We start from the raw sequence: 20,804 nt of genomic DNA on the forward strand, positions 1-20,804 counted from the left end.
TGGTTGTCACTTTCAAGTGTACCAAAATGGCCAAATATTTTACACCTTTTGACAACCGCCAATGCCTCTTAAACATCTTAGATTGACAGGTGACGATTTGAGTAGTGGACACTTTGATGTTTATGAATGTATAAACTCTCAAAAGCTGGATGTGATTTTATCAATGAAACCGGTTGTGTACTTACAACGCTTGACAGATGTCGAATGTCACTTCAACACAAGTCCTGCAAATACGGTCGTAATTGAAACAAACCATGAAACTCAAACTGATTATGACAGCAGCAATCCAAGCTGTGACATTTGAGACAAGATTACTGTTCACATGGCCAACTGTAAGTTACATGATCAAGAGTAAGCTCAGCGCACAGCTTGGTCAGATTACAACCGGAGGGCCGAACTGACAACATGGTATACAAAGAGATCCTTAACAAATAATTATTGGCATATTTTCCCTCAGTTTAAAAAGGTTTAATTTTCTTCTTAATAAAAATTTTAAGGCAGTACTTCGCCGCTGCGAAGCACGGGTATTTTGCTAGTTAAAAATAAAGAAGAAAACATTCTAATGGTTTCCAAATGTTATGAAATATCTATAAAAATCTTCACTTAGACGCGATTATTTTTTCCCCGACAACATCGGTAATATTTACTTCTTTGGAAATGTACCATCTTGCGAAATTTCGAATACATCATTAGGAATTACCTGCGTAACCCATAATGCACTGCGGTAAGCACGTTCTTCTCGCTATATGATATGCGTGTTGCTGAAACTGAAGCAAGTAGCATCGCGGATGAGAACTGAATTGTTTCTTGATTAAAACTGGCACAACAGGCCCTGAAAAACCTGACAAAGAAAAACGAAAGCTGAAAGGGACCGCGAGTGTAATAAAAAACGAAAACGGGCTTTTCAATCGCAATGGTTCCGAGAGTTTCCGTGGGTAAATGCAGACGACACTGACTCTGTTTTTTGCCGTCAGTATCAGTCCAGGAACCATGCAGTTCAACTCAAGCAGAAATTGAACAGCGTTCAGCCCAAGCTGTCTGAGATGGTAAAGATTCTTGGGGGAGAAGATGTTGCAAGACGAAAGCTGAAGAACATGGCAGAAAATGAATCAGGACAGTGTTCTGTTATGTAACTGTAATATGTGAAACAGAGCTAGTGTAGCTATAATGAAGGCATTGTTTATTAGTGAGTTAAAATGATAAGGGAATCTTTATATAATGTTCGAGAGCAAGGTGGCAAAATACTACTCCCTGAAAGAACTCTCTTCAGTTTTAAAATGGTAGGCAGTTTTGGTATCAATAAAAGAGATCAGAAAAAACAAAGTGTTTTTCACTTTTGTTATTTGTTTATTGGCAAGTGAATTTAACTGGCGGACAAGCAGAAAAGAACTGGATTTCCAAACCCCTGATGAGCATCAACGACTCTTTTTGTGAGGTCCTCAGAAATCTCCTTTGTTCGTGCCATGATACACTTCAATAAACGTGTTGTGAAGAGCAGACTTTGGTAGATCCTGTTCTTTAAATAACACACGGTGCCCACTCACACCTGATTGGCATCCAATTGATTGAAAACACCGGACTCCTCACCTTCAAACTAACTGATCATCCGTGAGGTTCACATACTTTTTAACACTCACAAATATGTAATACTAGCAAAATACCCGTGCTTCGCAGCGGCAAAGTACTGCCTTAAAATTTTTATTAAGAAGAAAATTAAACCTTTTTAAACTGAGGGAAAATATCCCAATAATTATCTGTTAAGGATCTCTTTGTATGCCACGTTGTGAGTTCGGCCCTCCGGTTGTAATCTGACCAAGCTGTGCGCTGAGCTTACTCTTGAGCATGCAAAGTTCAGTTGGCCATGTGAACAGTAATCTTGTCTCAAATCTCACAGTTTGGATTGCTGCTGTCATAATCAGTTTGAGTTTCATGGTTTGTTTCAATTACGTTAGTATTTGTAGGACTTGTTGTGTTGAAGTGACATTCGGCATCTGTCAAGCATTGTAAGTATACAACCAGTTTCATCGATAACTTCACATCCAGCTTTTGAGAGTTTAAACATTCATAAACATCAAAGTGTCCAGTAATGAAATCGTCACCTGTCAATCTAAGATGTTTAAGGGGCGTTGGTGGTTGTCGAAAGGTGTAAAATATTTGGCCATTTTGGTACACTTGAAAGCGACAACCGAACAATTCAGCGGCAGCCATCAACTCACATGCAGAACCATAGGTGAAGGGCTTAAGCATTTCAATCTTCTAGAGCTCCTGTGTAGTCTAATTATCTCCTGTACTGTCATCAGTCCACACCTTGAACCTGTCCAGTCATTCAATACATAAGACACAATGTTCCTCCGGATATCAAGAGTGAAACGGATATGGCCGTGCAATACGTAACACAGAGAATGGAAAAGGCAGGCGGCATCTCCGGGCATGGAAACCACTCGGTAAGTGACAGTTCTTTGATCGATGGTGATCAACTCAATAGACATGTTAATGGGGTACAGTTGGAATGATAAAGGAAATGGGTACCTGAACAATGTAAAGGAAGTCTAAAATACCTACACAATAACTATAATCGTAATAAACGAACAATAAAACAGCAGATAAGCCGTGGATTAAATAAAAAGGCTGTAGTTATCAGCAGGGAGACGTGAATCCCGTGGTGAAGCAAGGAAGGGAATGAAGAGACCGGAGCGACGGACGGTCTTATATAGGCAGGCAGCCAACAACGTGGGAGGCATTGGGATGGGGGACCCAATGCCACCTCACACGGTGACCGAGCTGCAGGCTATGGATGTATATATGTACGTAAGTAGGATTCAGTTAGCGCTGGGAACCCGTGTACCAAATTTCTTGAAGATGGGCCCATAAGTAACAAAGACCGTTGAAAAGTTCAATATAGAGGCCGACAGTGGCATCATACCACTTAAATAAGTACGTACATCGGTTTTGGTTAGTGCAGGGAAGCCGCCTACCAAATTTCGTGAAGATGGGGCCATAAATAAGAAAGTTCAACATGGCGGACGTTGTTGACCGTTTTGACCGTTACGTGTAGAATTTCGAAATGAAACCTGCTTAACTTTTGTAAGGAAGCTGTAAGGAATGAGCCTGCAAAATGTCAGCCTTCTACCTACACGGGAAGTTGGAGAATTAGTGATGAGTGAGTCAGTGAGTTAGTCAGTCAGTCAATGAGGGCTTTGCCTGTTAGTATAGATTCAATCATTGTTTTAATAAATAAATGATCAAGTATAATATTTTTGTCTCATTTGTTTAACTGGTTTCTCTTTATCTGCTTTTAGGACTTGCGTGAAAATCTGATGATGTTTTAGGTCATATTTATGCAGCAATATAGAAAAATCTAAAGGGTTCACAAACTTTCAAGCACAACTGTATCTATCTATCTATCTATGTGTTATATAGTGCCTTGGGGTGACACGGTGGGTAGCTTTGCTGCCTCGCAGTTAGGAGACCCGGGTTCGCTTCCCGGCGTGGAGTTTGCATGTTCTCCCCGTGTCTGCGTGGGTTTCCTCCCACAGTCCAAAGACATGCAGGTTAGCTGGACTGGCGGTCCTAAATTGGCCCTAGTGAGTGCTTGGTGTGTGTGTGTGCCCTGCAGTGGGCTGGCGCCCTGCCCGGGGTTTGTTTCCTGCCTTGTGCCCTCTGTTGGCTCCAGCAGACTGCTGTGACCCTGTAGTTAGGATATAGCGGGTTGGATAATGGATGGATGGATGGATGGATATAGTGCCTTTCTTACTGTATTTATCAATGTGTTATATAGTGCCTTTCATACTGTATCTAATCTGTGTTATATAGTGCCTTCCATGTCTATATCGATCATAGAGTGCCTTCCTATGTATTTATTGTATTCTTGATCCAAGCAGACTCACCAAATGGGGTACAAAGCCGCCCCTCAATCAGGCTGCACAGCGTCCCAGCGTTGAATGTCCGCTGCCTGAGCCGCTACACCCCACAACCCGTCACCTCCTATTTGTATTTTTTTTTCGTCTGGTTTGGTGGGTTTTTATTTTCTTCAGCAAGAACTTCTCTCCTCCTTCTCTCCTCTGAGGGTCTCTTGTAATTTTGAAGGCCCTGATTTTATTATAATTAATAATAACTGAAAACTATAATTAGAAGAGCGAGGATGGCGGCAAAGCTCCATTTTGGAGAGAAGGATTACTGAAGCACATACAGCCCTTTTATTTCAAAGCCAGATAACAAAAAAACAGAAGAAATAAATAAACAACATAAATGACATCTGGGGAAGAGAAAAATGAAGTCTCTCTCTTCTCTTTTTGGTCATTTTGATGACAGGCTGCTGTGGTCCGGGCACATGTGTGGCACACATTTACTGCATGCCAAGTCAAGTGACTGCGCCCACAACACTATGACACACTTCGTGACCACAGAGGTGTGCGTCTGAAGAAGGGGTGCAGCTACCGCCGGCTGCTTGTGATGTTAAAACCCCGTCTTTGTGTTTATTGGGGAGGATGAAGTGAACTTCAGAGCGGAGCGGAGGACACCCTGTGACCACTAGGGGGTGACGGAGATTCGACTTTGCCGAAAAGCCCACTAATTCTGTCGTTTCCATTCGTCGTTTCCTTCATCAAACAACACTCGTTACTCCAGAATCACAAAGCGTTAACAGAATTTTAGAAACTTTTGTAAATGTAATAAAAATACACAAAAACTGAAATCTCCCATTGACACGAGTATACAGACCTTTTACGCAGTTCTTAGTTGAAGCCCCTTTGGCAGCCATTCCAGCTTGGAGTCTCCTTGGGGTTGACGTGACAAGCTCGACACACTTGGACTTTGGGGTCTTCTGCCATCCTTCTCCGCAGATCCTCTCAAGCTCTGTCAGGTTGGATGGAGACCCTCAGTGGACTGCAGTTTTCAGGCGGGTTCAAGTTCAGAATCTAGGTGGGCCACTCAAAAGGACATTCGCAGATTTGTTCCTAAGCCACACCCGTCCTGTCTTGGCTTTGTCCTGTTGGAAGGTCGGAGGTCCCAGAGCACACTGGAGCAGGTTTTCATTAAGGTCCTCTCTGTAGTTTGCTCCGCTCAGCTTTCCTTCCACCCTGACTAGTCTCCTGTTCCACGATGCCGCCGCCACCAACACCACACGTGTTTGGAATGGCGGTGTGCAGGAGATGAGCGGTGCCCATTTTCCTGCAGACATGACACTGATCTTGGTTTCATCAGACCAGTGAATCTTGTTTCTCACAGTCTTTACGTGTCTTCTTGAACTCCAAACAGGCCTCCATGTCCCTTCTGCTAAAGAGAGGTCTCTGTCTGGCCCACATCGGTGAAATGTTGCAGTCACAGTTGTCCTTAATAATATGATGTTGCAGTCATGGAAGTTTCTCTCATCTCCACGCAGGTTCTCTGAAGCTCAGCCAGAGTGACCATCGGGTTTCTCTGTCACTTCTCTCTTTTTGGGAATCTTCTCCCACAATCCCTAGGTTTGGCAGGGCAGTTCAGCTCTAGGGAGAGTGGTGGTTGTTCCAAAAGTCTTCCACTTAGGAATTATGAAGTCCGCTGTGCACTTGGGAGCCTTCAACGTGGCAGATATCGGCAGGTCTTCCTTTCCCAAGCTGAAAACCAATGTAGGCCTGGCGTCCGTCTCCCCACAGGTGATAAATTCATCAATACAGCTGGAGGCGTCTCCTGAATTCCCGCTCACTTCAAACAGATGGTACGGTGATTGACCCTGGTACAATTGAGGAAAACAGAATGCATTGATGTTAAGCTGCTCAGTCATGTGTCCTATATTTAAGTTCATCTTCTTTTCTCCTGACCAAAATATAATGAAAATATTGACAAAAAAATGTGCTGACTTTGCACACCACCAAAACTAGTCATGTCTACAGGTGGACTCCAAAGAAACATCTCAGTGGTGCTTAATAGAATGGGACACACCCGAGCAAAACTTTTAAGATGACATCCAAATTGCATGCAGGGAGCACCTGAGTTGTGAACCCTGATCTCCAACCTGTACAAAAGAAAGTCACACATAAAAAATCAATCAATCAATGGCAGGAGCCAAACCAGAAGTGCTCGGGGTCCGGATGAAGACGTCTTATGATGGTCATGTTCTGCTGCGTACATGTGGCCTCAGGAAGAGCTCGAGGCGTCACATGTCTGTGACAGGAAATGTCACATTCCTGTCACAGCCTTTACACAATGACAATGGCTCCTTCTGTTCAAGTAGGACAATGGTAGAATTCAAATTCTTAGACGAACATGTTCTGCACTATCAGATGATGCCCACACGTGCACAAACAAGCTGGCACCTTCCTGTGTCCTAAATGTTAGGTAAGACCCGTGTACCTACTGGTTAAAAGACAGAAACCCTTCACGGAGGGGGGCACCAGTCAGGTCCAGAGTCCTTATACTCACACAGGGAGAGTCCAGCTGCAGACCCCCAGAGCTGTGCTCCACTCCATTAAGGAGCCAATCAAATTGCACACATCAGATGACGTTTAGTTGCCCTTCGCGCTGCACGTCAGTCAGGTTACACGACGCGCCTGGTCATTCAGGTCTTTCTCAAGGCGGAAATCTTCACACAGTGGTTAGGGTTAGGGTTAGGGCAGTGGGAGGGTCTCATGATTCAGGAGTCTTGGCAACTATCGGGTGGGCGTGTCTTGTAGTCCTGCAGGCTGCAGCCACACCAGGGTTGTCATATAGTCCAGGGAACAATGGTTAAAAATTCCACAGCTGGTTAAAAAATGAGCCCAATACCTGACATTGACAAATGAACACACCAGAAAGCAGGGACTGGCATCGAGAACAACGGATTAGATAAATACTGTCTTATTTTGAGGGGGGTTACCCCCCCACCTGGAAATGTAAAGACTGAATGGGTGTATACCGGCCCATACCAGACAGAAGCAGGGTGCCAGCATTGAGAATGATGGATTAGGTACATATCCTCAAAGTCTGAGGGGGAGGGGGGTACCCCCCATCAGAGATCGGAGAAAGACAGAATTGGTATATACTGTCCCACACCAGGCGGCAATGTGGGGTCTCTGCAGAGATTTTAGAACACTAAACTATGTATACAGATGCAAACAGAAGGGGAAGATTTGGTGGACACATGAAATACACTGTAATAATGCAGGCTGGTGGAGGGTTTTCAAAAATAGCCCAAAATACTGTCATTGTTTCAAAAGATATCCCAAAAAAACAACCCGTGAAAGCCCATCCTGGCCCTTAGAGATGCTGATGAAAAATAGCCCAATTTTGTGAAAAACCACGCAGACCTGGCAATACTATCAGATCCTTCTTGAATTTTCCGCTGTGTAAAAATCAAGTTGTTATGATAAGTACCAAAGCACGCAAGTCGCAAAGGCACTTTCATAATTGCCCACCAGAGGGAGAAGTCTTATCCAAACCCTGGCTAGACACAAGAATTTACAAAATACATTTACCCTTCACAAAAATGCTCTTTAATAACAATGAAGCTCCATGAAGAACAAAGGCAAAAAGATTTACCCAAAACTAATAAGACATCCCAATGTAATCAGGAGTTCCAATATGAAACCCCAAGAACAGCTGAAATACAAAGCAAAATGTGAATAAGAAAAAAGCACAGGAACTCACCAACTCCCTAGTGCATTCAGATGAACCAACAGGAACTGCAGGAGACCCTCCAGTTTTATAGGACAGAGACTGGGAGGTGACCCGCCCCTCGGAGGACCACAACACAGGTGAAAACAAAACAGCAGATAATTAACAAAAGTAACATTAACATAAATACATGGCTCGAGTAAAAACATGAAGGTCGTGAAATGTGAATTTGAACCCCAGCTAAGGGAGGAACCCTGGCAGAAAAATAGCAAAGGTGACAAAGATGCATTCCAATTGGCCATTCAGGAGATTTCCAGCAGTTCATGTTCCGTACTTTAGTAGGTTTATGCTTCTTTTTGACGCACCTCTGACATGTTGCACTTCAAAAGCAGGAAGTGCCACATATCACTACAGATTCATTCTCTGCATTCCCTCTTGCTAATCTTGGTAATGTCAGGAATCCATCAAACTGAGCAGGCTGGGCCTAAACACCACCCTCTGCAATTGGATCCTGGACTTCTTGATAGAGAGGACCCAGTCAGTTCAGATGGGCCACAACACTTCCAGCATCATCACACTGAGCACTGGAGCACCGCAGGGCTGTGTGCTTAGTCCACTGCTCTTCACCCTGCTGACTCACGACTGCACAGCCACGCACAACACCAATCACATCATCAAGTTTGCGGATGATACGACGGTGCTGGGACTGATAAGCAGGGATGATGAAAGAGCATACAGAGATGAGGTGAAATGGCTGTCCGCATGGTGTGAAGACAACAATTTATCTCTCAATGTCGACAAGACAAAAGAGATAATCGTGGACTTCAGAAAATCACGTCCTGCCCACATCCCGCTCAGCATCAACGGTTTAGATGTGGAGATTGTTAGGAGTACCAAGTTCCTCTGTGTGCACTTAACTGAGGAACTTACGTGGACACATAACACCTCATCATTAATCAAGAAAGCCCAGCAGAGACTACACTTCCTGAGGCAGCTGAAGCAAGCACGTCTTCCCCCTTCCATCCTCACCATGTTCTACAGAGGCACCATAGAGAGTGTCCTGACCAGCTGCATCACTGTCTGGTATGGCAACTGCAACATATCCGGCCGCAAGCGCCTGCAAAGGATAGTGAAGACAGCAGAGAACATTATTGGGGTGCCTCTCACTTCACTACAGGACATATTTTACAAACACAGTGTCCGCAAGGCCTGCAGCATTGTACAGGACCCCTTACACCCCTCACAGGGACTTTTCACACTTCTGCCATCCAAGAGAAGATACTGCAGCATCAAAGCCAAATCTGCCAGGCTGCAGGAGAGTTTTTACCCCCCAAGCTGTTAGACTGGCTGCCCCCTGGGACCTTCCACACGGCCTCAACCACCACTAAAAACAGAACTTTTATACATGAAAACCACTATCCTGCAAAGATGAGTGTGCATGTAGAAAAGAACTGAAAATCTCATACTGACTTTTAAGGATTTTGACACTCTTGATATCCTTATGCTATGAAACATTCTGACCGGTCATTGTTTACACACGTCTTAAACAACTATTATCATACACTGATAATTTCTGTATTATAATAAATAAATAAATAATAGATATAGATATTACATATCTGACACATCAATATTGCTGCTACTTCTTTGTCCTATCTTTGCACAATGTCTGGTCTTGTTTGTGTTTTAATTTTAATTTTTTATTCTATTTTTAATTTACTATTTGCACATCATGTTGTTACATTGTGGACCCTGAGCTTCACAATTTTGTCTATCTGTATGCTTGTATATGGTTGAGATGATAATAAAGTTCACTTTGACTTTTGACAATTGTCGTTGGAAGCATCAAATGTGGAGACCAAATGAAATGCCACAGGAAAATATGCCGAGTTTACTGAGCTGGTGCAACATATCAACATCATCAAGTGATTAAACACAGTAAACTCTCCAACTTCTTAAGTGATACAGACAACCTGCAATTCTAATTGTGTTCAACTTGAAGCGGTCATAATCTGCAAAAGTGTTTCAAGACAACAAACTTCTCTTTGTTCATTGTTGTTGTCTCTTTTAACATTTGCCCTTGTAGTCATTTACATAGTATTGCACACCAATTACCTTGGCTCATCTGATAGACCTTTATTTATTTATAAAATGTTCTGCATTACACATCAGTAAAATCTAGTGTACAGCACATAGCCCAGATAACAATCAGGATAGTATTCTGCTGCCACCTAGTGGATACACTAACTATGCTGCAACAACCTCCTGAATATTTCAATGTGTTTTGCCAATCTAAAGTAACTCATCAATATTCATGAGTGGAATGGAACCTTTAGCCAAAACACAATGGTGTGTAAAGGAGCTGTAAAAACCAACAACAGAACAAACTGAACTAATAGTTCAACCAACTGTTAGTGATGACAATGCGATAGAGAAACTGATGCATACGTCACTGGACAACAAAGTGCTATGACATGCCTGGTCAATTTGGTCACTCGATAGTTAACTGTGTTGCAAGTAGCTGCATGGCAAAAAAAAAACAAAATGGTTGTATAAAAGTGGAAGGACAAGAAAGACGTTAACCACCTAAGCTCTATTCACAATGCAGCAACTGTCAAAGTTCATGCCATGAAAAATGTGGAAGTCACTAAGTCTTGTGCTGTGTTAGCTCTACAATAACACAAGGGTATGGATCAGGCACTGACATTCAACCATCTCATGTATAAGAAACAGAAAAAAAAAAAAACTGGCTGCCAACTGTCTCAGTTAAGACATCGGGCTTGTTCTGGCGATTGTTTCAAAATGTATCACATGAAGGATGTGTACTGAATCAGCATCACTCAACACACCAGGCGTTTCCTGTATTTATTTTGATGTTTTGGCATTTACACATAATGCTTTTTTTTGGTGAGAAACGTTAAATAATTTTTGGCTCAGGGTTAAACACAACGCTAATGACATCAAGTCTGTTATCAACAAACGTGTCAGTTTAGTAAAGTGTTGCGATGAGTCCAAACATGGCTTGGTGTTTATGACAGTGCAGATGTTTGGAAATTAACAAATGGTGGGAAAATGTAGCTAGACACCTAACACCACGTACAATAATTGATTAAATCGAGGGTAGTTGAAACTTAACATTTAAAGTTATGTGTCGACAACAGGTGGCACAAAGAATTGAAGGCTAACTGCCAAGAGAAATCACCTGGAACAGGGGTGGGCAACGATGGCCCTGGAGAGCCAGAATGGCTAGAGGTTTTTTGTTCCAACTCAGTTGCTGAATTAGATACCAATCCTTGCCAGTCTCAGATCTTATTTAATTTTATGGCTTGTTGGTCTACGACATTAGGTTCTTACATTGTAGATTTTTTTCTTATTTGGCCGACACCTTTATCGAAGGCGACTTTATCCAACATTCATGATACAACTGGTTACATTTCTTCTGGTTTTCCAATTTGGAGGACAGGTAGGTCGAGTGACTTGCTCCTGGTTACACTGGTTCAGTACCGGGATTTAAACTCACTACCTCAGGGTCTGAAGTCCAAAGCCTTAACCACTACGCCACACTGCCTACTTTTCTGTCTGTCACATTTTTTCTCTTATGTGCTTTATTAAGCCAAATAGTGCAGGATGAATTCACACAGGTGTAAATGGAAACAAGTTAGATGGAGAACTGCTGGCTTCTTTGTCATTTGCATCTTATTGCTAATAAGGAGCAATTTATGAATAATACAAAGAAATTAAGGGTGGGGAACCTTAATAAGCGAGACCACTAAAAAGAAGCATCAAAATGTCAGTAGGAATAAGTGCTTCATCAGCAATAATCGACTTCTCATTAAGAAAACTGAGTTGGAACAAAAACATGCAGGAACTGCAGCCCTCCAGGACCGACGCTGTCCACCCCGATATAGAATGTATTATATAGTTTTATCCACTAGATGGCAGCAAAGCTATGAGATTAAGACGAATCGCCGTTGATTTTTGTTACAGCAGCCGCTCTCATCAAACGAAACCCTCTGCCAGAGATGTGCTGTGTGCTGTCAATGCCTCTGAATTTGCACGGTTAGATGATGATTTTGAGTGACAAGAGTGCTGCTGAAAAACTGTTTTGTTAGTTTTATGTTTTTTACAATCTGGATAATAAAAAAAGAAGTTTGATAAAACAAAACAAATGAAGCCTCCAAACAGAATTTATACATACAGTAAATAACTGACATTTGAAAATGTTTCATTTTTGAAAAGAACCCACAATATCAGTTTTAGAAAAACAAAAGCTTTTTATTTATTCCACAGCCATTCATTTTATAAGTACATGCATACGCATTTTTCCTGTTACGCACACATCACAGTTTAAAGTTAGTTATCAAATTAAAGGTCAACTTAAAACACACACTCATACAAAAATAATAATAAACAAAACACAAATATAAAAAAAATCCAAAACATTACAATCTGAATTCCATTGTGCTGGGTACCTCTTGTACAACAAAACACATAATTTAAACAATTTCAGATTTATTTTTTTAATGTTCACACAAAATCAGAATTAGAAAAAAAAAATGAAGATGCACTAATTCTTAAATAGCGGAGAGGCAATCCTGTCATGCTGAAAAAGCAGTATTAAATATTAGTTGAAACAAAAATATTTTTTTTTTCTTGATGTCTTTTACTTTCAAGTCGATTAATAACCCCTTTTGCAGACAATCCCCCGGAGTATGCATCATTAGCTGCCACTTGCATTATGGCCATTCTGAAACATAAAACATTTAGGTTTACAGTTTTCTTTAACTTTTTTCACTTTTTTTGAACAAAATTTTGGCACGGAAAATGAAGATATCTGCTTAATTTAAGAGCAATAAACTTTTTTTTATTATTAAAAAAAAAGGTAGCAATTTCATTATATTAAAACAATCTGTGCATCTCAGCCATAAGGGAATACTGTCTCCCATGTCTTTCTGCAGTCAAGGCGCTATATCCCAAGGAGTGTTACTGCAGCATAGACTTGATTTGCTTGGAGGTAGTCTCATCATTCAAATGCTTAGTTGTGTACCTGGTGACAGAGGGGAAAAAAAAAACACAAACTTTTTTTTCCCCCCAACTGGTAATGTCAGGCAATCATAAAACAATAAGACAAATACATCTTTAATATAAAAAACACATTTCTTGAATACCCTAATCTTAATGATTATCAAGCACTAATGAAAATGTCATACAGATACAGTGCCCTCCATGATGCTTGGGGCAAAGACCCATTTGTCCTTGATTTAACCTTCTGCTCCCACAGTTAAAAGTTACAAATCCAACAATTCAGATATCGTGATTAAGGTGTACACTGCAGACTTTTAGTTTAAAGGGATTTGCACACATTTCAGGGTACCAATGTTTGGATACAGCACTGGCAGGTTTATTAGAGCCGTCATATTTGGGACTCTGTCACAAATCCCCAGCATGCAATGACTGCTTGAAGTCTGCCATTCATCAACATTGCCAGGTGCTGAGGGTCTTCTCTGGTGAGGCTCTGCTAAGCCTCTATTGCAGCCACATCCAGCTACTGCTTGTTTTGGAGGGGCTTATCCCCTTAGGATTTCTCTTCAGCATATGGAAAGCCTGCCTCAATTGGATTGAAATTAGTTGACTGGCTTGGACATTCAAGAATTTTCCATTTTTTTTTAGTTTTGATAAACCTTTGTGTGTCTTCAGCGGTGTGTTTGGTTCATTTTCTTGTGGAAGGATTTACTGGAACTTGGAGCAGATCAGATGCGTCTACACACCTCAGAATTCATTAGGCCACTGCAGTCAGCAGTTCCCTCTCCACAAGACCTTTTTCCAGACTTCCGCAGGCTCTTCGAAGTCCTTTTTCACAAACTGTAATCTGGCCAATCTTGTTTTGGTGGATAACTAACTAGTGGTCTGCACCTTTGGATTTCTCTTCATGAAATCTTCTGTAGATAGTCATCGCTTACTTACGAAGACTGTTTCTGGCTTTTTCTTTCCCATAGTGAGTGTAAGAGCCATTTGCTAGTTATTTAAGCTATATTAAATGCTTTCCTAAATATTAGTGTATAGTCTATGGGAGGTTCTTATAACCCCCATAAGTTGAATTGAATTGGTATATTCCAACTACTTTTTGCTCCTTTGACTGTAGAATAGTCTCAGTTAGTGATCTGCCTTGCTGTGTATAAGACATGGAGGGCACTTGGTTTTAAACCGTGCCTTACATGCTCAACAGTATGAAAGTTAACATGCACTATTATATATGCAGTGCTGTACGTTAGAAGGTGCTGAGTACGAAATAAAACATTTTTAAGTATAGAAACAACTGAGGTTTATATGACAAGAGAACTTTCTTCTATAAACACTTTCTCACATTTTTTCTTTTTATTCTATTTGTGTAACAACCCTTTTTCTTTTTTCTTGTGTGGACCATTTGCTTTGAATTTTCACTAAATCTATTAAAACGAACTGTTGGACTGAGAGATTTCTTTCAGTACACATTTTACCCCTGCTTGATCCTACCATACGCACCTGCAGCTACAGTGATGATCCTCCTGTCATCAGCAGTGGAGGTCTTCCTTGGCCTACAAGGCCCTTTGTGATTACTGAGTTCACCAGTACATTCTTTCTACTTCATGATATACCAGACAGCTGATTTAGGTCATCCTAAGGGTTTACTGATGTCTATGATGGTTTAATTTTTGTTTTTCAGCCTCATAATGGCTTCTTTGACTTTCATTAGCACAACTCCTGTCCTCATGTTGAACAATGGCAACTACAGACTCCAAAGGGTAGAAGCAAGCTGAGGTATCTCATGAAGCCATGAAACCAACCTGAGGAATCACAAACACCTCTGACACTAATTCTTCCAAACTGTTACAGGTGCTCTAAGTGTTTTACATTATTTTTTTTAGATACATTTAGTCAATGGAAGAAAAACATAGTTCCTAAAAAAATGTGTTTTGCCAAGTGCTCCTAAGCATAAACACATTGTGATGGGCTTAGTTGGCGTATGGCACACAAAACTGTGTGTTTATGGTAAAGGGTGGCAGACGTGTATAGTGAACAGGGTTTGCTAGATGCTATCCTTGTTTTTCCCATTGGGTCAATGCTTCAGTATCCATGTTTTCCATTTCTGTGATAGTTTTGATGAACACAAGCTCCACGGATAACAAGAATTGACTGGAAGTAAATATTTTCATGTATTTGAACTTAGGCTAATGATTCTTGGTGTCACATGTACATTATGCTTTTTTTTTTTTTTTAAATACTTTATTATTATGGTAACATAGGCAGTGTGGTAACAGCAAAAACAAAAGTCAACCCCTTCTCTGCAGAAAAAAAAAAAAATCATAGTGGCACTCTGGGAATGTAAATGCAGGTGCACCCTCAATTTTCCCTCTGGGACAATAAAGTCTACCTAACCGAACCCCCATAAAAGGGAAGTGTCTGCACAGTCCTCTTGTCTTCAGTCTAGAATTGAAAGCTGGGTGTAGAGTTTTGTTTTTTGAGATGGCAAGCCATAAAATAAGCATGGAAAAAAAGGTAAAAACCTTACGAACCACAAGGGTTGGTACCATCCCTGACTACATTTATATTTTTTTTACCTTTTTTACTCAAAGGTAGTTGCTTTTATATTTAATATTTTTAATTGAACCTCTTTTTTTTGGGTATTATAGTTCAAACCAACATCCACATACAGAGACACTAAGTGCTGGCCGAGTTAACTAAATGTGCACTGCTGACACTAAAAAGTCTCTATAAAAGTGGGAGTTATAATAAAAGGAACATTACAATTATTAAGTTATTTTCCATTTGCATTTGTGAAAACATATAAGTACGTTGTGAAAGGATGTGGCTGTAAATTCAAATTAAAACAATAAGCTAACTATTCAAAAAGACAAAATGGCTGGACATGGAAGTGATGAGCAAAAAGAGATCTGCAAAAAATGGCAGTGCTGCATAGTGTGACTGGAGTTAATAAGATGCAAAGTTCATACAAGGTAACAAATAAATTAAATGCTAGCTTTTGCCATTTAATGAGACCTTTGCCAAATAATTCAGAATTATTTTTAAATAGGGACAATCAGTCTGACAGCCCTGTTCAATCCTGTTACTTAATCAAAAGCCAGCTCTTACTCTTAATTTTAAGAGGCTTCAGATCAGCTACAGATGTTACTAAAATTGAAGATGTACATTTTCAAAGAACGTCATCAGTGTTTTGAGCCCGGAGCAGTCAAATATGCCTCTGTTTTGGCCAAAACGATTTACAGAATTATATATAAATTTATATAATTACTTATATAAAGTATTTGTCAAAAGACAAACCTTCCTTCTACTGATTTAAAGGTAGAAACCCCTCCAAAGAAATATAGGATCGCTACAGCTTCATGATACCCATACATATATTTGGGTTACAACCTGTTCAGTCAGACCTCCAGAATGTACTTGGTGGTACAGTAAAGTGAAAGAGCTTCGTTGCTTATGACTTGCTTGGTCTCCTTTCACCAAATCAAACTGAATCAACCTGCACCCTTATTTATGAAAAATGTTCATCAGATACAGCTGTAGGGGACTGCACTAATATGGGATTAAATGGTTCAGGAAACAGATTGATGGATATCTAAAACAGCTATAAGTACATAAAAAAAGAACAAACCAAACAAATCTATAAGAATGCATTTAAGTTTATTCACCCACTCACTATATACCTGCTAAAAAAAGTGCTTTTTTCACCATATGTAAATTCACATACCTGAGAGCATTAAGTAGGCCTTCTACACTGTTTACAGGCTGTTCTCGCAAGACTTTAATACACCCTTTCATCTAAGGGAAAAAAAAACAAACATTACTGAACCTAAGCAAGAAAAAATGTCCGTGATAAACTGTAAAAAGAAAGCAAACACAAAATAACCACTAAAAGAAAATACAAAACACTCAAAAAAAGAAAATCCGCTCAAGGGAAACATTACTAATCATATAAAAAAATTAAAGCATGTTGAATCTATTAATATGCATTTTACATCCTGATCCCTCTGTTTAGGTGGCAAGGGATGCAGTGGTAATAAACATGAACTATGCAGGTTAAAGGATTTTTCAGCTAAAATTATTTTTTCAGTCTTCTGAAAGCTCAAAATTCTCAACTGACAGAAACATACATTTGTATGGTCTTCCACCTCTCAGACTGTCTCCATACTAGCACAGGTGCCCCATAAGGCGGTGTAATTTCCCCCCTACTTTATTACTTGTACACCTATGACTGTAGGTTCACTGATCTTTCAGTAAAAATAGTTAACTTCGCTGATGACAGTATCATTATTGGACTAATTACTAATGGTAACAAAACAGCTTACAGAAAGGAGGCATCTCATCTTGTGTCTTAGTGTGCTACCAATTAAGTTGGTCCTCAATACAACCAAGACATAGTCATTGTCTTTCACTAACAGCATTTACAGCCTCTCCAACTAATAATTAATGTTTTTGCAGTCAATATGGTGGAATACTTAAAATGTTTGGGCAAAACTAGCACAAACACTCTGAAACTGGGACAATAAAACCACCTCCACCAATAAGAAGGCTCAGCAGCAGTTGTACTTTTTACACCAACTAAATAAATTAAATACAGTATTGCTCAGCCTTCTAGAAGTGATAACCACAAAATATATTCCAGTCAACCTAACCCTTGATGGAGACTTTAGTCTCAATCCACCTCCTACCCTTTACGTCAATATTTGGCGACTCCCTGGCTGGAAACAGTCAATATACAACAATTAAACATTCTTATAATGTAAATGAGATGTTGTGGGTTGGGTATTGCTGGTGCACGCTTTAACAGCATTCCTGAGAAAAATTAATTGGTTACACGGTAGATGGACTGATACAAGGATTTAATGTGCTTCTTATAAGTGCAGTACAATGGCAAGGAGCATAACGATCAGTTCATGCCAGCAAATCATTATGAATGAAGAATTGTGAGGTTGTCTGTAAATATAGAACTCTGCAATGTTTAACTGAATTGCTGACAGTCAAACAGTGGGACAGTGAAGTGAAAATTGTTATTTTTACAGCATACTTGAGCATTTCAAATTAAAAGGTTAATATAATGCAAAGGTTTATAAGGGACCCGCATATTTATTAATATAATGCATTAATAAAGTGGATAACACCTCACACTTGCAAAACATTTTATTAACAAGAAGCCCTGTCTGTCTTGCTTGTGCTGGCATTCCCATTTTCTTGGAGAGTAATACTTACGTTTGATGGGAACAACAATGTCAATGTCAACTCATTTATTCAAAGACAACTGGAGCCAGAAATACCCCTGGCATTAGTATTTCTGGCAAAAGAAATTACTGAAAGTGTGCCTATGCATTTGAGGTAATATGTGATGGATTTCCTAGCATCTGGAATGCTCCTATGGCTAATTTTACCCTTTTGTCATTCACTATTTGAGTTTGTCCAAGACATGCATAGAATATGTAAGATGGCAAAGTCTAGGTACATCCAGGCCATGACACTTAAACTAATTGATCTCTTTAAGCTTTCAGTCAGATAAAATTAAATAACTAACTGCATTACGTAAGTAAGAGCAGTCATGTAGTAAGGAAATCATGTTACGTTACCTTCGATCTTATTATCAGAACATTTTAATGCTAACAGAAATTAACTGATGTGCTGCTAATTTATCACACCTATTTGTGGTTGCCTACTGTTTGATTCAATTTTTGCACAGGCTGTCTGCCTCACAAGCTGAATAAATAATGACATGATACCCAACCAAAAGAACCATGCACATAAATATAATTTGGCATTTCCAGTAAACACTGTGGTTATTTTAGTTTCAGTTTTTGAATTATTTTTTATTTCTATTTTTCTCTTAAACACTAACACCTATTGAATGTTAAATTTCAGTTTTAGTTTTAGATGTATCTTCCACTAGCAGAATGACATTTATTTTTGATACATTTTATGTAAGTCAAATAAAATTTGCTCTGTGATGTGCTAGGCTAGACTAAGCTTGCTTTGGGCACCTTTAATAATGTCTTAACAACTGTGTAAAGGAAGTGTTCATATTAATGGGATTCTTTTGTCCGAGGGTGTACAAAATGGTCTCAGACTTTGCATCCTCTTCTGTGCCCACCTTGCCAAAAAATGACTGCAAAACTCATGTTCATATTTTCTGGTTATTGTCACTTCTAATTTTATTGAGGTGACATTGCCTATTCCTCTTCGGGTGCAGAACTGTAAACTGAAAAAACAAAGGACGGTTGTGCTTGTTCTTTAGGCCTAAGACTTTGTTGATTATGCAGGTGGAGAGGATTCAACAAGTCACTGCAATCAGTGTTGTCGGTGACAGGAAACGTAATGTTGAAAACGGGTGTTAAGGTGAATCTCACCTGTATCTGTACAGTTTTAGTTTGTTAAAGTATTCTAAAATATATGAATCGTTATGTCTTTGTGGAAATTTATTGATGCATGAAAGACAAACACGAAGTGTCTGTAAGATATACTCACCTGAAAAACAGTGATATACAGGTCATTAACAATAATTCTTTGCATTTATATAGTGCTTTTCTCACTACTCACAGTGCTCAGCAATTACAGGTTAAGGGCGTGCTCAAGGTCCCAAAAGAGCAGAGTCCCTTTTGGCATTTATGGGATTCGAACTGGTAACCTTCCGATTGCCAGTGCAGATCCCTAGCCACATTACATATACTTCTCACAACCACAAGCCATAAATGTGTTTGGCTTTGTATGTATGTTTTTATACCTGTTCTGACAGTAGCTAAAGTGACAGCTGATGAGCAAAAAAGAGTAAAATTTGAATAAAAACCCTGACTTTCTAAGTACAGTCAACTAGACACCTCCTTGCTAACTAAACACACCTTCCAATGGTATGAGAGAATGCCAAATGTGTAGACCAATCCATTCAAGTATTAGAAGAATAATACAATTAAAAATAATTTCTATTAAAATAATTAATTTTATCTGAATTTTGCCATATGTTTTACAATAGTATTTTTAATTCCACTTACATTACCAGATTTTTTTTTTTTTATTTTAATCAACAAGTTTGTTTTTTCAACATTTTTATTAATGATTGTAACCATGGTTAACACAACATTAATACTTAAAAAAATCCGGATTAAAAACAAATGCAAAAAAAAAAAATGGGGCAGGTTTTTACACTGAGTGCAGTTCTCTTAAAGTATTTAAATGTTCCATACTATGCACTGTTGACTGAATGGGAAAACATACATCAAGGGCACTTTAATATGGCATCATACTTCTCAACTCCACAATTTCTACTTCAAGAACACAGCAAATTACACAATTGCAGTTGCTGAATTTTGTTCTCTGATAGTGTCAAACTATACAACTTCAAATCACAGGGAGTGACTGATGTTTTCCTTAAGACTTTTCAGCACACTTTCAGGGACAAACGGTTGCCTCATTTCAGCAGCCAATCGACATGAACTTACATGCCTAGTGAATGAGCAAGCCTTTACTGGGTAAATTGGGTTCAGCTAGAACTGGACCAATTTTTTCTTCTTTTAAATGTGGCGACATATATGCTAGCCTCCGTTTGCACAGTACAAAACTCTGACTGCTGTTCACTTCTTGTTTGGTCACTGCTTTGATCTTTTTCTGCATGGTAGTGCTCACTGGCTGTCAACTCCCACACAAACAAGAGTCTTATCTATCACATGCAAAATTGATTTTGTCCTAGCAAGTTGCAGTATCTACAAATGGTACAACTTATTTAAAATTATGTACATTAAGGTTACAACTGAAAACTGTTGATGTGGGACACTGGATTTAGATAAAAAGTAGCAAACAATATTTTACACTTACATCAATCTTGGAAGTCTTTGCAAAAGCCCCAACAGGATGAACATAGTCATAAAGAATTATGACGCCCACCATGACCCGTAAGCAGAATGAGGCCGTTTCTTCACTTGCAAACCTGCTTCTGTATTCCCTAAATTAAATACAAAATTACAGTTGTACAATGAAAAGTTTAGCAAAAACCTTTAACTAGTTCTTAAATGTGAAATGATTTTGTCTTTTCTACTAAATTAATGATCAAATGTTTTGAATATTATGTATTTATAGTAAAAGGAAGAATATACAAAGAAGAAAAGAATAGAACAAAAAGAGAAACAAGAAAAAGTGTTAGGTCAATTACCACTTTATCTTCACTATTAAAATACTCAATAGTTTGAGCTCAAAATTCAAACACA

At 39.4% G+C, this 20,804-nt stretch overlaps 1 protein-coding gene across 6 annotated transcripts in view; it reads right to left on the reverse strand.

Moving 5' to 3' along the window:
- Positions 1 to 11,823: 11,823 nt before the first annotated feature.
- The window catches only part of fam49bb (family with sequence similarity 49 member Bb), a 148,070-nt gene continuing 139,089 nt past the window's right edge, over positions 11,824 to 20,804 (reverse strand). For all 6 annotated transcript variants that reach the window (XM_039753968.1, XM_039753969.1, XM_039753972.1 and 3 more), the window contains 3 exons: positions 20,416 to 20,542; positions 16,316 to 16,386; positions 11,824 to 12,616 (listed from right to left, as the gene is read on the reverse strand). In XM_039753968.1, coding sequence (XP_039609902.1) covers positions 12,553 to 12,616; positions 16,316 to 16,386; positions 20,416 to 20,542 — 262 coding nt within the window. In that variant the 3' untranslated portion in view covers positions 11,824 to 12,552. The remainder of the gene's footprint in view (positions 12,617 to 16,315; positions 16,387 to 20,415; positions 20,543 to 20,804) is intronic.

The sequence above is a fragment of the Polypterus senegalus genome, chromosome 5, assembly GCF_016835505.1.
Source record: "Polypterus senegalus isolate Bchr_013 chromosome 5, ASM1683550v1, whole genome shotgun sequence".
Lineage (NCBI taxonomy): Eukaryota > Metazoa > Chordata > Cladistia > Polypteriformes > Polypteridae > Polypterus > Polypterus senegalus.